The 18,621-nt window shown below is 39.0% G+C and overlaps 1 protein-coding gene across 2 annotated transcripts; it reads left to right on the top strand.

Annotated features, from left to right (window-relative positions):
• The first annotated feature begins 9,119 nt into the window (after window positions 1-9,119).
• On the top strand, window positions 9,120-18,105 carry chodl (chondrolectin). 2 transcript variants are annotated; one of them, XM_058375897.1, is made up of 7 exons: window positions 9,120-9,346; window positions 12,210-12,540; window positions 12,618-12,775; window positions 12,984-13,067; window positions 13,151-13,237; window positions 13,536-13,629; window positions 16,090-18,105. In XM_058375897.1, exons 1-7 carry the CDS (start codon window positions 9,262-9,264, stop codon window positions 16,172-16,174), a joined length of 924 nt encoding a protein of 307 aa, XP_058231880.1. In that variant the 5' UTR covers window positions 9,120-9,261; the 3' UTR covers window positions 16,175-18,105. The 2 variants fall into 2 exon arrangements, with proteins under 2 accessions (XP_058231880.1, XP_058231881.1); XM_058375898.1 differs by having other exon boundaries at window positions 9,123-9,346; window positions 13,017-13,067.
• The last annotated feature ends 516 nt before the right edge of the window (window positions 18,106-18,621 follow it).

Genomic DNA, 18,621 nt, shown 5'->3' with positions numbered 1-18,621 from the left:
GTCGCGATCATTATGAGTCGGTTCATTTGGTTCGACTCGTTCGAGTGAGTCGATTCGCGCTTTTTTATTGTAATAAATTGATCCTTTTCTTGCGCACGTGTTTATATATTTATATAGAATATCTGATATATTTGATACTAAGTGTAAATATTGACGGAGTAAGTCTATTTTTTTGGAAATTAAAACACAAGCGCTTCGCTTAGAGTGTACAGATAACAAGAAGTCGCCATCGGTATGAGTCGGTTCTTTTGAGTGAGTCGATTCGCGCAGCAGGAAGCAGAGGTGCTTATGATTTTGATTGTAAATAAATTGACCCCTTTCTTGTGCACGTGTTTATATATAATTGACCTAAAGGTTGCTTCTGTAGAATATCTGAGATAGATAGATAGATAGATAGATAGATAGATAGATAGATAGATAGATAGATAGATAGATATTTGATACTAAGTGTAAATAATGACGAAGTCAGTCTAATTTTTTGGAAATTAAAACACATGCGCTTCGCTTAAAGTGTACAGATAATATATAAGTAGCCATCGGTAGGAGTCGGTTCTTTGTATGACTCTTTTGGGTGAGTCGATTCGCGCAGCATGAAGCAGAGGTCCTTATGTTTTTGTTTTCGATTGTAATAAATTGAAGCTCATACCATTGTTGCTGGCTGTACACTTCAAGCGTATATATGATATAATATATCTCGCTTGAAGTGTCATATATATATATATATATATATATATATATATATATATATATATATATATATATATATATATATATATATATATATATATATATTGCTTGAAGTGTCATATATATATATATATATATATATATATATATATATATATATATATATATATATATATATATATATATATATTGAAGTGTACAGCCAGCAACAATGGTATGAGCTTCAATTTATTACTTTAATTTATTAAGCCGCCATCGGTATGAATCGGTTCCTTATATGACTCTTCTGGGTAAGTCGATTCGAGAAGCATTAACAGAGGCGCCTTTTTTTCATTGTATGAATCGATTATTTTCTGTAGCATCGTGTGCACGCCTTTAAGTGGAAAATCAGCATCAAGACTTAATTGTTTTTTTTTTAAAGATTTCCTCTTTAGTAGATCTGAATTATTCCTTTGCACTAGTACATAATAAACTACCTCTCTGTTTCATTGATTCTCAGTATAAATATTGTTGACTATGGACTATCACACTTCTTTAGAGATTAAAACATAAGGTCATATAATATTTCTGGATGGTGAACAGAAAGATTCACTATAAAGAGTTGAATCGAATCAGCAACTGGACATTCATGAGCAACTGGACATTCATGCGCCCACATCTATACATTTATCTTCATCTATATCTATAATCTATATTTATTTATGAGACTAAATATAATGTCTTGCCTGTCTTTCTTATTTAGTCTGTTAATAGCTACTTTTCTATTTTTTTTTTGTGAATGGAAATGTAATTCGGATAAAAATTATATGTGAAAATAAACGAATTGTAAAAATATTGTGGGTAAATAAATTAAAAAATCACATAATGATTTTTTATGGTCAGTAAATCCTAATAAACTACATAGATGAGTTGATTCATTTAAGACCAATAATTCGAATTGCAGTGATATTTATTTGCTATAATTCAGTTTTCCACCCATTAAACCAGAACTAAACTAGATTTTAACATCAATTTCAATTTCAAGCCATTAGCGGACAAATTAGTCAGTGCTGCATGGAGTCCTGAGAACAACGCAGAAAAGTGTTGTGCTGGTTTAAATAAGAGGGTGGACACATGCTGAAACTTTCACTGAGAATCCAAATTCAGTTTCTGTAGTAAAGGAGTGCACCACATACGGAGCTAGAAGTCATTAGGCTAGAAAACACCCAAAGAGCAACGGCTGAAATGATCAGATTAATAGTGAAGGTGGGTTCAAAGCAGAGAGAACATGAAGTCCTCCCCTCATTAGTGCAGTGTGATTCAGGTACAATACATGGGGCTATTACTTTCCTCCTCTTCTGATTTCTGATCCCCGGTCTGATTTACCAGCTTTCACAGATTTCTGACTGAATATCTCCAAATTTTTAATTGTTAAATGTTAATTGTAATTTATTCGGCATGTCTCTGAACCAGTGCTCTCAGTCCCAGTAATGGAATATTCCTACACTGAGCAGCTAAATGTTTACACTGGACTAGCACTCCTGCGTGATCTCATCAGATAATTACCAACACTTATTACTCTGAATCATGATTATGAAATGCTGCATTGCTGCCCAAACCCTAGAAGAAAGGTTCCTGCCCATTAAATGAGTTTCTCTCAATCCAAGACACACTTAAACATTTGTTATGTCTGATTGGGATTAAGTCAGATTAGAAAACAATCTAAATACAGACAACTAAGCTCTGCTGTTAAATCTTCTGAGCCAATAATCGGCTGTTTGCCCGTGTTATTCTGTGGACTGGTCAGGATAGAGCAGGATGAAGAATACATTTTAAATATTAAACACTAAATCTTGTGGCGCTATTTAATAATTATCTAGCAAGTAAAACTCAGAGAGAAAGCAGTTTTGATTAAAATACTTAAATGGAAAGTGCTTGTGTGTCAGGTCTACAGAGCCTAATAGGGGAAAGTCGTTAATTAATGTTGAGCAGAGACACTGGAAGTCATTAATTACCCTTCTTAAGCATACTGTGATGGGCCAAGGGTGCAGGAAGCAAATGAAAATGTCAGTACAGTGCCAGAAGGGAGTGTGTACACACACACACACACACACACACATACACACACACACACACACATACACACATACACACACACATTAATAAAATCTAATAAACTTCCTAACTAAGCATACTCATGGTTATTTATTACTTTCTAACAATTTTTGGTAGATACATGAAGAAAACAAAAAGGCCACACCTTCTTCACTGAGATTGACACACAGAGGCCACACCTCCTTCACAAGGACTGATAGTCAGAGACCACACCTGCTTCACTGGGATTGACACACAAAGGCCACACCTCCTTCACAGAGATTGACACACAGAAGCCACACCTCCTTCCATGGGACTGAATCAGAGGCCACACCTTCTTCTCTGTGGCTGACACAGAGAGGCCAGACCTTCTTCACAGAGATTGACAAACATAGGCCACACCTCCTTCACAAGGACAGACAGTCAAAGGCCACACCTCCTTTACTGAGCTTGACACACAGAGGCCATACCTCCTTCACTGGGATTGACGCAGAGGCCACACCTCCTTCACAAGGACTGAGGCAAAGGCCACACCTTCTTTTCTATGGCTGACACAGAGAGGCCACACCTACTTCATTGGGACTGATATGAATTGGTGAAATGTTACACTCCTAGAAAAATATTTCATAATTTTTTTTTTGTTGAAAAATACATTTTAATTTTGTTCTTGTTTAAAATTCCAGTATAGTGCTCTGATGTGCATCTCCACTGGGCCTGGCTGCAGATTTCACACTTTTAAACATCTGCTGTCTTATACATTTAATACACACTAAGTGTGGCAGCAGGCATGGGAATTAGATCAGACGAGTTCTTCCATATTTCATAAGCTGTTTGTTGTGTTACGTAAATTTGAGCCGATCATTACAAAATGCATTATCTGCAGGGGAGAGTATGGCAAGGCCAATTCATAACTGGGAATGGATTTCCTTAAAGAGCTGGCCACGTTAAGGGCAAAGCATTCAGAGCACGTACTCTAGTGGTTAGCATAATTGAGTTTTTATCCGTCTCGAAAAAAAGTAATCACAAGACATGATCAGCAAATTTGTCAGAGCTCAATTTATCAAACACACAACATAAAAGCTGGTTACTCTGAACAATCAGGCTGAAGGGCTTTTAAGAGAACATTATAACGTCAATCAGTTCAGTACCGGTGTAGTAAATACTGTGGTGCACAGATCAAACCAACGAGAGGAAAATGTTATGAAAAGATAAAGTGGATATCTCGAAGACTTTGAGAGGAAAAAACAGAGGAGAATTAATAAAGGTGTTTACAACGGTGATAAATTCAGCGAGCAGCGAGGCAGAAAGGAGATGCTGGGAGAAGTAACTGATGTCATGTTAAATCACTCATCACGTTGCATCATTACTTGTGGTTGTGGCCTACTTCAGATGTTTACAGGATGAACATCACATTATATTTTCACTACCTTTCAACTACAGGTGAGTCACTTTATTTATAGCCATGTGAGAGCTACCGCAAAAGCTCAGAGCCTTGACTAACACAATGAACTGAATAAAATAAATGCTTAATCTACAGTTAAAGCTAGGTGGACTGCGTGTGACTTCGAGACATGTTCTCGGCTCCATGTATATAAACACACGGAAGGAAACACAACAAACAGTTTCATCATTTAACGAGACAATTATTTAATTACCTGCCCAAAGCCTGTCAATCTGCATAGAGGCTGGACAACGGGGAAGCTTGCAGCCGGTGACTCAGAGGTTAACTGAGGCAGTGAGTTGAGCTGCAGTATTGACTGCTGGGTAATTATGCTTAAGTGGTGACTGGCAGAGGTAAATGGCAGTAACAGATCATCTGTTTTGAAGAGAGGCATTCTTAAAATCAATAAGAGTCCATTTGTGAAAATAGAGCAATTTGGGGAGAAATACGTCTGGTTTTTTGGCTCTGACATTATCGCTAAAGCAGCACAGTCACTGCAGATGTCTCGGTCTGTGTCTTAGGAAATCTGTGGGAATTAAACCGGACCTAATGATCATGGTGGTGTATTTTCCTGATAAACACACACAGACTCATCACATAAGAAAGTAACGCTGTTCATGTTCAATGTTCATTATTTATCTTGCCTTGGGTTTGGTCCTTTTAAAATGAAACGTTCATGCAATCAATACAAAGTTCTTATCTTATGATGAAACATTTCTCTCCAAATGGGTGTGGTCTACACCTCCTTCACAAGGATTGACACAGAGGCCACACCTCCTTTACTGGGATTGACACACAGAGGCCACACCTCCTTCACTAGGATTGATCCACAGAGGCCACGCCCGCTTTACTGGGATTGACACACAGAAGCTACACCTCCTTCACTGGGCGTGACACACAGACGCCACACCTCCTTCGCCGAGACTGACACACAGAGGCCACACCTCCTTCCCTGGGACTGAGACACAGAGGCCACACCTCCTTCACTGGGATTGACACACAGAGGCCACACCTGCTTTACTGGGATTGACACACAGACGCCACACCTCCTTCACTGATATGCCACACCTCCTTCACTGATATGCCACACCTCCTTCATAATATGCTACAGCCTTCATACTCATCATATCTCAACCCTAAGGGAGATTTTGCAGACTTTTTCAGACCTGCTGTATATCCAAATGCACTGACCCCTCCTTTTACACCACAGCGCTGTTGAATTCTCAAATCTGATTGGCCAGAAGGGGCAGATTCATTTTCTATAACAGCCAGGAAGCTACTTTATGGAGAAAATGTGTTGTTTAATTTTAATATATAAGGAATAACCAATTATAAGCTGTCTCCAGTGTTATCAGTACGTTTTCCACCAAGTTTTCAGGACAGAGAAACTGATAGATAGACTATTATATGGAGGACAGAATGGAGCTAGCAGCCTTTATTGTCTTTATTCTAATGATGTGAGACAACAGAGATTACTATTGCTTAATAAACATTAGAGGGAATTGTGAAGAGGAAGGAAAATACATAACTCCGTTCTTAATTTGATCAGTTTGATTGTATTCAGTTTTCATGTGCTGGACTGTCACACTTCAGCAATGCTGAGCTCCTGATCCTCTGGGCAATACTGTAATTACTGATTATTTCATGAAAGCTTGTCATGAGCGGATGTCTGACCAGAACGGAGCAGAGATGTCTGCTGGGGGAGTTACTGACCTCTCAGAGCTACCAGACATGAAGTCTCAAAACAGCCATAATGGGGAAGGTTCTTTCAGTGTGTCCATTTACAATGTACTTTTATTGAACTTTCATTTCAGAAAATTAAGAAAGACCTCTTCAGGGTTCTTCCAAAAAAAAAAAATATATAATATATAATAATTTTTTCTAATCTGTTCTGGACTGAGCTTATACTACACCAGGTCTAATAACATCTGCTCCAATCAGACGTCTACTATTTCTCTTCAAGTCACTAATTAGGTTCCACCGTGGTAAAGATTGGTCTAATATGCAAAAAAAAGACATATTCACACAGTATTATATTCAAGATGTGCGAAGATAACATCATATGACCAGTTCCATTTCTAAGTAATGGAACCGGGAAGGACACTCGGCCCCGACACGGCTCATAGATCCCGCAGGAGACGTCTGTTACCTTCACTTAAGGTTCTCCTAATCTCACATCCCTCTTTAATCCAATCAGAGAAGAGAGAGTGCTCATTTACCCAGAAGGCTTCAGAGGACCCTTATGCATCCTCATTGCAGTCAGCTCGCCTTTCTCTCAGTATGTCCCGCAGTGACATTTTTCACAGCTTGATCTTGGTCTTCCAACCTCATGAATAAAAATTCTCAAATCTTGTGAATCTTTCTAACATGGTTATGTGGTCTGTCAAATGTCAAAGGTCAATGTCCCCGGAAGGCGCTATACGGCACTCCCTTCATTCATTTTAGACACTGCAGATGGGTCCCAGCTTTCTAACAGGATATGAATATCGGTCAGTGTCAGGGTCTGAGCTGTCACAGCAGGATTTCAGTGGCTTTTTCAATCAATCATTTAGACAGTCCCTCAGCACAAAACACATCAGCACATGACTCATGACCATTTAATCAACACCAAACCACGCTGCAGACACAGTTCTGATCATTATTATCTCAAACATATACAGACCTTCTTTAATCTACAGTGCTTTCTTTGGATGTTTTTCCAAAACAATTTTTTTTTTCAAAAATTTTCATTAAGGAAATAGACTATATTGCCAAAAGTTTTGGGACACCCCTCCAGATCATTGAGTTCAGGTGTTGTTTTTCAGGGGTCGGGCTCGGCCCCTTAGTTCCAGTGAAAGGAACTCTTAATGCTTCAGCTTCATACCAAGACATTTTGGACAATTTCATGCTTTGTTGGAAAAGTTTGGGGATGACCCCTTCCTGTTCCAACATGACTGCACACCAGTGACCAAAGCAAGGTCCATTCTCATCCATGACCTTCTCATCCAACATCAGTGCCTGACCTCACAAATACGTCTCTAGAGGAATGGTCAAAAATTCCCATAAACACACTCCTAAACCTTGTGGAAAGCCTTCCCAGAAGAGTTGAAGCTGTTATCGCTGCAAAGGGCGGGACAACTCCATATTACATTCATGTGCATGTAAAGGCAGACGTCCCAGTTTTGACCTGGCTCACAGTCTCCGCTCTAATTCATCCCAAAGGTGTTCTGTGGGGTTGAGGTCAGGACTCTGTGCAGGCCAGTCAAGTTCCTCCACACCAAACTCACTCATCCATGTCTTTATGGACCTTGCTTTGTGCACTGGTGTGCAGTCATGTTGGAACAGGAAGGGGTCATCCCCAAACTGTTCTCACAAAGTTGGGAGCATTAAGAGTGCTGAAGCATTAACAGTTCCTTTTACTGGAACTAAGGGGCCAAGTCCAAACCCCTAAATTCAATGATTTGCAGAGCTGTCCCAAAACTTTTGGCAGTACAGTGTATGTGTAGGTCCACAGACACAGCATAGTGCTGTCACTTAGCGTCCATGGTCTTGTTTCAGCAAGCTGGCCCTTTTCTGACCCAGCAGCCCCATTCGCAGCTGCCACTTTTTTATGATGACCCAACATTTCCGCTTTCTGCTGCCAGCGCTCTCTGCCAGATCTCTTTAATATCCTTCTTAATGAGTGCTCCTGCAATAACGCAAGTGTCTCACAATCTCTTCTGGTCATTATTGAACTGCACAGAAGCAGAATGGCATTTACCAGGGAGAAATAAGAGATCGATAGCCAACAGCAAATTAAGTAATAACAATTTTTGTGTCTGTGCATACTACAGCTCGGTTTAACAGCGGCGAGATCGGCGCGGCTTCATGTCGATGGATGGACGTTCGGATCGATCCGAGCTCAAAGCCGGCATGTGTCCGTGACAACATAATCAGTCCTGAAATCGGTTCATCATTCAGAAAGCGTGAGTCAACAATATGAATCATGTCTGTAGATATTCAGCTCAGAGCCACTATATGACCACCATTATGTGAGGTCAGGCCACTGATGGAGGTCTGGAGCTCAGTAGCCACTCCAGTTCATTCCAGAGGTGTTGGGATGGGGTTGAGGTCAGGGCTATGTGCAGGACACTCGACACACAGGACACACTTGCTTTGTGCACAGGGGCATTGTCACTGAGTCTCTTAGTTCCACTGAAGAAGGGAAAATCTAAACCTTCAACAGTTTGAGAAAGAACAGATATCAGATATCAGCTGTCCACAAACTTTTGCCTTTATAGTGTATAATTACTGCTTCATACTGCAGATGGAGTCAGAGGTTAGAGGTTAGAGGTTAGAGGTGAAGCTGAAACTTTAAGAAGGACACAGAATCTCTGAGTCCCATAGCTGATTATTTATATTGTTATAACAACATGACACAGAATATTTATTCCTTATCTAACATTTAGCTAACAACCAGACAGCTAAACCCTCCATCTTCCTCTCTCTCTCTCTCTCTCTCTTTTACACGCTCTCTCTCTCTTTTACACGCTCTCTCTCTCTCTCTCTCTCTCTCTCTCTCTCACTCCCTCTCTCTCTTGCTCGCTGTCTTTCTCTCCCTCTCTCTCACATACTCTCTCTCTCTCTCACATACTCTCTCTCTCTCTCTCTCTCTCTCTCTCTCTCTCTCTCACATACTCTCTCTCTGTCTCTCTCTCTCTCTCTCACACATACTCTCTCTCTGTCTCTCTCTCTCTCTCTCTCTCTGTCTCTCTCTCACATACGCTCTCTCTCTCTCTCTCTCTCTCTCTCTCTCTCTCTCACATACTCTCTCTCTCTCTCTCTCTCACATACGCTCTCTCTCTCTCTCTCTCTCTCTCACATACGCTCTCTCTCTCTCTCTCTCTCTCTCTCTCTCACATACTCTCTCTCTCTCTCTCTCTCTCTCTCCCACCCCCAGAATGCAGCACTGCGTAGTTTCTAGAGGGTTGATGAGAGATCTAAAGTGACAGCTGTGAGCGCACTGAAGGCTCGGAGTGAGGATCACAGCGCACTTCCGCGTCGGCGCTCTTTTCTTTGAAGCAGACCGTTAAACGGAGAGGATGCGCGCGGACTGCACGGCGCTCGGGGTCTTTTACGGTGTGACGGTTTGGCTCGCGAGCTGCCGCGGTGCGCGAGTGGTGAGCGGTGAGTTTATGGAAACTGGACATGTTCTAGATAAAGTGCTGCATTACCTTCATTCAGACATTTACCTGCTGTTTGTTTCTGTGTAAAGTTTCTGAGGACAACCTGTTAGAGATAACCATGCTCTTAATAACACATTAATAATCAATCTATTATTATTATTATTATTATTATTATTATTATTATTATTATTACTTGCATTAGGAATATTATTATTAATATTTTTATTTTTAAAAAAGTATGATATATTTTTGTTATGTCAGTCTTTTAGTTTGTTTTTGTTTTTGTTTAATTATTTTGTTTTTTATTAATTTAGTTTTCTGAGCTGATTTTTTTTTACCTCTACGTCACGCAGCAGATCCGATCTGTGTTTACTCTGATATTAAAGAAAAAATTAATAATAAAAATAAAAATAAAGAGTGAAAATATTAATTGCATATTTTTGATGTCTTAATGTTATACATTTTGAAATAATTATGTATTTTAAAATATATATATATATATATATACATATTTTATTTTAGAGATTAACCATTTTAATTCATGGACAAATTCTATTAATAATAGAATAATTCTATTATAATGTTTGATATTTAAAATAGAATCTAAAATAGAATCTAAACTTTTACATCTATCTATCTATCTATCTATCTATCTATCTATCTATCTATCTATCTATCTATCTATCTATCTATCTATCTATCTATCTATCTATCTGGCCCAATAGCCCACATGGGGTATAGAGTCAGGGTAAGAGGTATCTATATTTCTCTCACTCTCTCTTTCTGACATGCTGTCTTTCTCTGTCTCTCTCTCTATCTCTCTATCCATCCATCCATCCATCCATCTATATATGTCTATCTATACATGTCTGTCCTTATCTCTATCTATCTATCTATCTATCTATCTATCTATCTATCTATCTATCTATCTATCTATCTATCTATCTATCTATCTATCTTCCTGGCCCAATAGCCCACATGGGGTATAGAGTCAGGGTAAGAGGTCATTAAATATGAATTAATGTACTCTGTGTAAATGGTCCATGATAAATGCGATGTGTTTGCAATAAGCTGAATTATTCATTGTTTGTTGTTCACTGAAACCTTTTCATTTTTAATTTTGTTTACTAACCTCACTGATCTGAGTCACGCTGTGTATAGTGCATTTAATTTTGTGGTTAAAACAAAACAAAAAAAACCTCTCCCCAAATTGTCCAAATGAATGGAAAGGAGTCGTGGGCGTGTGAATTATCTCATCGCTTCAAACCTGCGATGAATCCATTAAGCGGAGTTTTTCTGGACTGGACCTGTGGGTGTTCGAGAGGACAGGAGCAAAAGCGTATCGTTAATATGAGACCAGAACAATGCAGGAAGACATGATCCTGTACCAGGGGGATGTTTAAAGGACCTGAGATCGGGTACAGCTTCGCTTTCAGACATGGGTTTGGATCGAGATCGAAGAATGAAGGAAAAAACGAGATATTTATTAGGGAGAAGAAAACATTTTTTTTCTGCTGAGGCTAAATTTTGTGCGTGTAGCTCCAGCTCACTTCTGCTTTAAAAGTGATGATGGTGCAGATCAGGACCAGGCAATTATTTAAAGTACCTCTCAGGCAGTGAGCTAATGTTGCTTTAAGAGTGTATGGATTAATCACTGTTATCTTTCTCTTCGTGAGCAGACCACCATGCTCAGCAGTTTACACCATGGTTTATGATTTCTCCCAAATATCACTGCACTGCTATTCTGTTAGGTTTGGAAATTAAACCTGAGGAAATTCTTGCATCCCAATGCGAGGTTATCAGTGCACTTCCTGTCTGCTTTTAATGTACGCCAATCAGGCATAACATTATGACCAGTGCCAGGTGAAGTGAATAATACTGATCTCCTCATCATGGCACCTAACATCTTGGTGCCAGATCCCACAGCACACCTTCAGGGATCTAGTGGAGTCCATGCCTCGACGGGTCAGGGCTGTTTTGCCCAACACAATATTAGTCAGGCGGTCATAATGTTATGGCTGATCAGTGTATTTCACTGGCTCTTATCTTTAAAGAGGCTAAAATTAGCATATTAGAATATAAAAATATGTATTGTTATTATTTGTAATGCGGTCATGTATCAGAAGAAAATGATGTAAAGAAACATTGATAAATTGGCGGGAATTTTTTCAGATTAGCTACACTTTATTATTCTTACAATCCTGGCCAGACCCAGTTAGCTGATGTTTTGTATTTTTATTTTGTTTAGTATATATGTAGCTTAGTGGTTAAGGTGTTAGACTACTGATCAGAAGGTTGTGAGTTTGATTCCCAGGTCCATCAAGATGCCACTACTAGGCCCCTGAGCAAGGCCCTTAACTCTCAATTAATCAGCTGTATAAAAAGGGACAGTGGTAGCTCAAGTGGTTAAGGCTTTAGGTCATTGACCAGAAGATCAGGGTTCAAGCCCCAGCACTGCCACCGTTGGGCCCTTGAGCAAGGCCCCCAACCCCCTTCCCTGCTCCAGGGGTGCTGCATCATGGCTGACCCTGCGCTCTGGCCCCAACCCCCAAGGATCAGAAATGCAATTTCACTCTGCAGTAATGTATATGTTATAAAAGGATAAAATAAAAGGATCACTCTGGATAAGGGTGTCTCCCAAATGCCGTAAATGTAAACCTATGTGCTGATGTTCTCCTGATGTGGGTTTCCTCCAGGATCTCCCAGGATCTCCAGGTTTCCTCCCACAAACACATCTGCTTATTATTTAGTCATATGTTTTTAATAAGCTAATAATTCAGTAACTACATTAGCCTAGCTATTTGGATATGAGAAGTCATTTAATCCTTCATGTTAAAGTATTAGCTGCTTCGCACCTTCTCCAGGTCAGACAGTGTGTCATGGTGGCCTCGAAAAGCCGTGCTATAAAATCGCCTACTTCAGTGATGTGTCCAGCCGCGTGGCCTTCTGGGAAGCTCAGCAAGTGTGTGAAGTGGACAGAGGATCTCTCCTGAGCGTGGAGAACGTTACCGAACAACAGCACATCGAACAACTCCTGCAGAATCTCAGCAGGACCAGTTCAGGCTCGGGGACTGTCGATGGAGATTTCTGGATCGGTCTGACCCGTGTGGACCGCGGGAGTCCGGGGGAACACGCCGGCTACACTTCCTGTCCAGATCTGTACAGATGGACGGATGGGAGCGTGTCTCATTTCAGGTGTGTGGATTAGATCTTCTGCGTCTCCTGTATGTCTATGGTGTGTTTGATTATTTATCACGCTGATGCTCTGATAGGAACTGGTACTTCGACGAGCCGTCCTGCGGAGGGGAGGCGTGTGTAGTGATGTACCATCAGCCCACGGCTCAGGCGGGTTTAGGAGGACCGTACCTTTATCAGTGGAACGATGACCGGTGTAACATGAAGCACAATTTCATCTGCAAGTACGAGCCAGGTAGAGCACATGACCAGACAGGCTGGAGAACATGCATAGAAACAACACATATCGAGAGAGGCATTCTGGGTGACAAGCAGATGTTATTGTTAGTGTTTCCATAGTAACAGTGAAGGAATGACTTTATGTTTATAGCTGCTCTAGCTAAGTGATAACAGGAAAGCTGCTGCTCTTCTTGAAACTGTATCAACATCTTCTGACCAATCAGATTGGAGAATTCACCAGAACGTTGTCATTACAGAGAGCCACCTGGTGAAGGAGCATGGAGACAGACCCGTGAGCCGCAACACAGGTATGCCGAGCTCCGGTCTTTGATCTTTATTTGTAAAATTCTTTTTGAATTTACATTAATTTACACCTGATTCCTTTTGCCAGATCTTTCACCAGACCATGAAGAAGTGAGGAAAACGTCTGATGTTTCTGACGATAAAAGCCTCGATGTCACCGTAGCAGGGCACTCAAGTAATATCGCACCTCATAGTTGAATGTATATATGACCTATATGATTCATTTGTCAACACATTTGATTCTTTATGATTCTTCATTTGATTCTTAATGATTCTTCATTTGATTCTATATGATTCCTTTTTTTTTTACATGATTCATTTATTTACACATGTGATTTCTACATGATTCATTTATTTTTACATGTGATTTCTACATGATTCATTTATTTACACATGTGATTTCTACATGATTCATTTATTTTTACATTTCTACGTGTGTACGTTAGCATGAAAAATGAGCCTGATTTTTTTAGGTATGCTGCTGATTTACGTGATCATCCCAACCATTCCTCTGCTCCTGCTCATCCTCGTGGCATCAGGGACCTGCTGCTTCCAGATGCTAAGCAGGTGATTACAGATAACCTCCTCACATTACATACAGCACAGCCTCACAGTAATTACACTCGCAAAGTGTTCTGAATACCGTCGCACATCTGGTGATTAGTGAGGCAGAAACACGATGCTAAGCAGACATGATGGGGACACTTCCTGATTAATCAGCCTTACAGAATGGAGAAAGTGCAGCGTGGCTTTTAACGTGAGACAATTTACATGTTGTGCTTTACACTTTTTCACGTGTAGTGCATGAGCTTTTATTTTTTATAAGTGACTGTATCACAAGTAGCTCCTGTTGTGGTTTCACTTATGGATGTGATTCTAGACATGATTCATCTATTAACATATGTGATTCCTATATGATTCATTTATTTACACATGTGCTTGCTACATGATTCATTCATTTTTGCTCGTGATTTCTATATGATTCATTTATGTACACATTAATTCTACGTGATTCATTTAATAACACAGGTGATTTCTATATGATTCACTTATTTACACGTTATTTCTACATGATTCATTTATTAACACGTGATTCCTATGAGTCATTTATTTATACTTGTGATTTTTATATGATTCATTTATTTCCACATGTGATTTCTATATGATTCACTTATTTACACGTTATTTCGACATAATTCATTTATTTACAAATGTTAATTCAAAATGATCAATTTATATACATGTGATTTCTATGTGATTCATTTATTTTACATGTGATTTCTATAATTAATTTATTTACACATGTGGTTTCTATATAATTCATTTGTTAACACAAAGTGACTCTCATATGATTCTTTTATGTACTCATTTTTTTCTACATGATTCATTTATTTACATGTCATGTTTATATGATTCATTTATTAACACGTGAATTCCCATATGATTCATTTATTTATTCTTGTGATTTCTATATGATTCATTTATTTACAAATGTTAATTCTGCATGATTAATTTATTTACACATGATTTCTATATGATTCACTTATTTTACACATTATTTCTATATGATTCATTTATTTGCATGTGATTTTTATATGATTCTAGTATTTATGCTTGTGATTTCTACATGATTCATTTATTTACACGTTATTTCTATATGATTCATGCACTTACACATGTCAATTCTACAGGATTCATCTATTTACACATGTGATCTCTATATGATTCATTTATTTGCACGTGATTTTTATATGATTCTAGTATTTATGCTTGTGATTTCTACATGATTCATTTATTTACACGTTATTTCTATATGATTCATGCACTTACACATGTCAATTCTACAGGATTCATCTATTTACACATGTGATCTCTAAATGATTCATTTATTTACATATCTATTTTCTATATCATTCCTTTTTTAACACACATGATTCCTATATGATTCATTTATTTACATATCTGAATTTTATATGGTTCACTATTTATTCATTTTTTCTACATGATTCATTTATTTACATATCTTATATTTATATGATTCATTTATTTTTATATGTGATTTCTGTATGATTCATTATTTACAGAAGATTTTTATATGATTCATTTGTTAACACGTGATTTCTCTATGATTCATTTATTTATACTTGTGATTTCTATATGATTCATGAATCAGAGACGACTAAAACAAATAGTAATTTCTGGAATAAAACACCCGAATCATCTTCTCTCCCTCTTAACAGTGTATAAAGTATAAAGCACAAAGCCTCGTGCTTGGCAGGACTTCAGCGTTTAATTCATGTAATCCATTATATTTATTAACCAGCAGCTCCCACCTAGCACTGCGTTTAGAACAGATTTCCTCTCACTCAGTGCGCCAGACTCCTGCAGTAAAAGGCTTTCTGGAGTGTGTTCAACACCTCGGGGTAAAACGCCTTCGGCTCCCCAGCAGATGTGAGGCTTCTGTTTTACAATCCCTGTCACTCTGAGGCTTTTCATTTGACAACTGGATTTATTTCTTCAAATTAATTTCCTACAGAGTCAAATATTATTTCTTGGAACTGGAGCGAACATATGTTTACTATCACTTACAGAAAAATCAAACATTTTACACCTGATCGAGTAAATCCTTCCAAATCTCCTCATCACTACACACATGATGGGGTATTTAGATAGATAGATAGATAGATAGATAGATAGATAGATAGATAGATAGATAGATAGATAGATAGATAGATAGATAGATAGATAGATAGATAGATAGACAGACATTAGATAGATAGATAGATAGATAGATAGATAGATAGATAGATAGATAGACAGACAGACAGACAGACAGATAGATAGATAGATAGATAGATAGATAGATAGATAGATAGATAGATAGATAGATAGATAGATAGATAGATAGACAGACAGACAGACCACCAAATCACCAAGATCTTGAAAATTCTTCACTCATGATGGGGCATTTGGGGTAATGAAGCCCCAAAATAAAAATGACTTTTCTCTTTTATCCACTTTGGACAGGAAACCACGGACGAAAACGAGCGTGAACCAGTCAACACTCTGGATCTCCAAGACGCCAAAATCCGACAGCGCAATGGAGGTGTAAAAGAAACCCCGCAACAACTTCTACACCTCGTGGTCCACATGCTCGTACCTCGTGTTTTCCAAACGTAAATCTCAGTGTTAGCGTCGTGATCCACTCCATGTAATCCTGCGCTATTTTTCTACGATGGCTTTGGCTGCTGTTTCCCATCCAAACGAATCTCTGCAATTATTTCATTAATCTCTTCACCTAACGAGCCTAATCAGGCCCGCGTTCCCACGTCTCCTCTCTCATCCTGCTCTCCGCTTCCTTCCCTCCCTCCCTCCGACAGAGCCATCAGCGAGCGCGACTCATTTGCAGAAGGAAATCTTCAGCTAATTGGCAGAAAACACGGAGAGCAATTAAATTAGCGTCATTAAGACGGGCGAAAGCCGTTACAGGATCCACATAAAGAGATTAGTTTCAAGTGGCGGCTAAAACCAAATACAGCCGCGCCACTTCCAAGATTCTTCCTGTGCCAGAAAAAGACGGCGGATTAAAACTGATTCTATTTGAGGATCGGAGATTTTATTTCTAATTTTAAAGTCACAGGGAATAACAAGTCTCAAGTCCTACATTTTAAATTCAGTATTAATGCAGTATCAGTATTTAGCTAATAGAAATGAATTGAAGTGAGACACAAACACCAGGTTGTGCTGTTTTGGGAAAATAATCATCTCTGATGTTGTGTGATAGCGTCCAGCGCTAAGCAGAGTCACTGTTGCCACCCTAAAGTTTATAATTTTCCAAAAACAGCATGTCTCAAAAAGCTCCTTACATCAGCGATTGCGAGGTTTGTACTATTTATCCACTCGTTTTTACACAAACAATCGAGTTAGCACAAACTGAGTTAGCTCCTGTTCTAGCTTACATTATAGCAGCTATAAACACTCACTCCTACACTGCCCCCCCCTTCTGTCCAGAACCTTTCCAGAAAAATCTGTAAAACTTTTCCTCTAATGGAAATCTTACAGCCTGTTAGAAAACACTGACACTGGAGACTCCTTCCATGAATGATATGGAATGGAAAGTCTAGGTCATGTGACCGTATGCTACCGTGACAGATACCTATGTATGTTTATTTAAAAACTACAGAAATCTGACAAGACATGCTGACCTGGGAACTGTCAGGTGGGTGGGGCATAACATTCTAATGAGCATATTCAAGCTCGTTATGCCAATAAAGTACTAATACCAGACAGGAATGTATCAGGAGTGTAGAAATTTGATCTCAGCACTGTATGCTAAGCCTTAGCTTTGTGTTTGTTCGCTAGTTCACTTGTTTGCTTGTTCGCTTGCTGGCTGACCTTCCATTGTAGAGTCAAATAAAAGGTTCGAGCGAATAAAAGGATCACATAGTTTTAGTAACAGCTTTCTTAGAAGGGACAAGTACCAACAGGTTTATAATTAGTACTGATGAATCTTTTGCAAGATTTCCCCATGATTAGCTCCGCCCACTTTGCAGCCAAAAAAGGAAAGGAACGACAAACACAGTTCCTGTAGTTCATGTAGACGTTATGAGTCAGCGGAGATTTATGCTTCATCCCCACACCATGTTTCTGTGTAAAAGGAAAAATAAAAACAACATTATTCGCATTAGATTACACTTTTCTGTTCCCCGGGGCTTTAAAAGAACCGCATCAGTGTTAGAACAAGTTCAGCATTATGGTAACATTCGCTGTTAATTCCTGTGAGCTTCTCGCCTCGACCCGACCGAGTGACGTACAGAAGGGCCTCGGCAGACGTGGATATTTTTCTATGACGTGTTTGACATCCTCCTCAGTCGCGTATACGCAGTTTTTACTTCTAATAACGACACACTGATCATGAAAAACTTCATATATATGAAATGTTGTATAACGTGGATTAAACTCATCACCCATACAGTGTACCGTATAATACCTACAGCCTGTGAAGTACAGTTCAATGGATGTATCGTGTGTGCGTGTGTGCGTGGGGGTGGGGGGGTGGGTTCAGAGGTTCTGTTTTCATGTCTATTTTTGGGGAAGTCAATAAAATGAAAGATTAATAAAAAGGATTGTGGAGATACTCGCGTGTGGATCGTGATTAGTTTTAAACATTGCACTGGAATCGATCTCAGATGAACGCAGCGGCCATTTTGTGTGTTGTGTTGTGAGTTTTTGAACAGAATTATTTTTAATGAACTTTTTCTCACACAACCTTCAACTTTTCTAATACATTTATAAGTTAAGTAAGTTTTACTAGCAATAAAATAATAAATAAATAAATGTAAGTTCTCACAATACATTATCTGATTTGTGGAGTCATGCACGAGTTATTATGTTTTTCGAGTCTTAGTTAATGCTCCAATGCATTTAAGCCTGCGTGCCGTTATTTGTTGCGTAGCGACGGGCCGAGTTCAAGTAGGACAGACACGCACAGATGCTGCACAATTAGTCCGTATTTAATATACCATGGTAACTCACAAGTTGGGTTTACTCCGGGTACTC

This window comes from Hemibagrus wyckioides, linkage group LG23, assembly GCF_019097595.1.
Source record: "Hemibagrus wyckioides isolate EC202008001 linkage group LG23, SWU_Hwy_1.0, whole genome shotgun sequence".
In the NCBI taxonomy this organism is placed as follows: Eukaryota; Metazoa; Chordata; class Actinopteri; order Siluriformes; family Bagridae; genus Hemibagrus; species Hemibagrus wyckioides.
The sequence above is the reverse complement of the archived record's forward strand: the minus strand, read 5'-3'. Positions and strand labels throughout refer to the sequence as shown.

Excerpts from the sequence above, each read along its gene's own strand:
- chodl (XM_058375897.1), top strand. The coding sequence starts at position 9,262 with ATGCGCGCGGACTGCACGGCGCTCGGGGTCTTTTACGGTGTGACGGTT. Across the intron at positions 9,347-12,209 it reads CGGTGCGCGAGTGGTGAGCG|GTCAGACAGTGTGTCATGGT; the intron begins GTGAGTTTATGG and ends CACCTTCTCCAG. Across the intron at positions 13,068-13,150 it reads ACCCGTGAGCCGCAACACAG|ATCTTTCACCAGACCATGAA; the intron begins GTATGCCGAGCT and ends TCCTTTTGCCAG.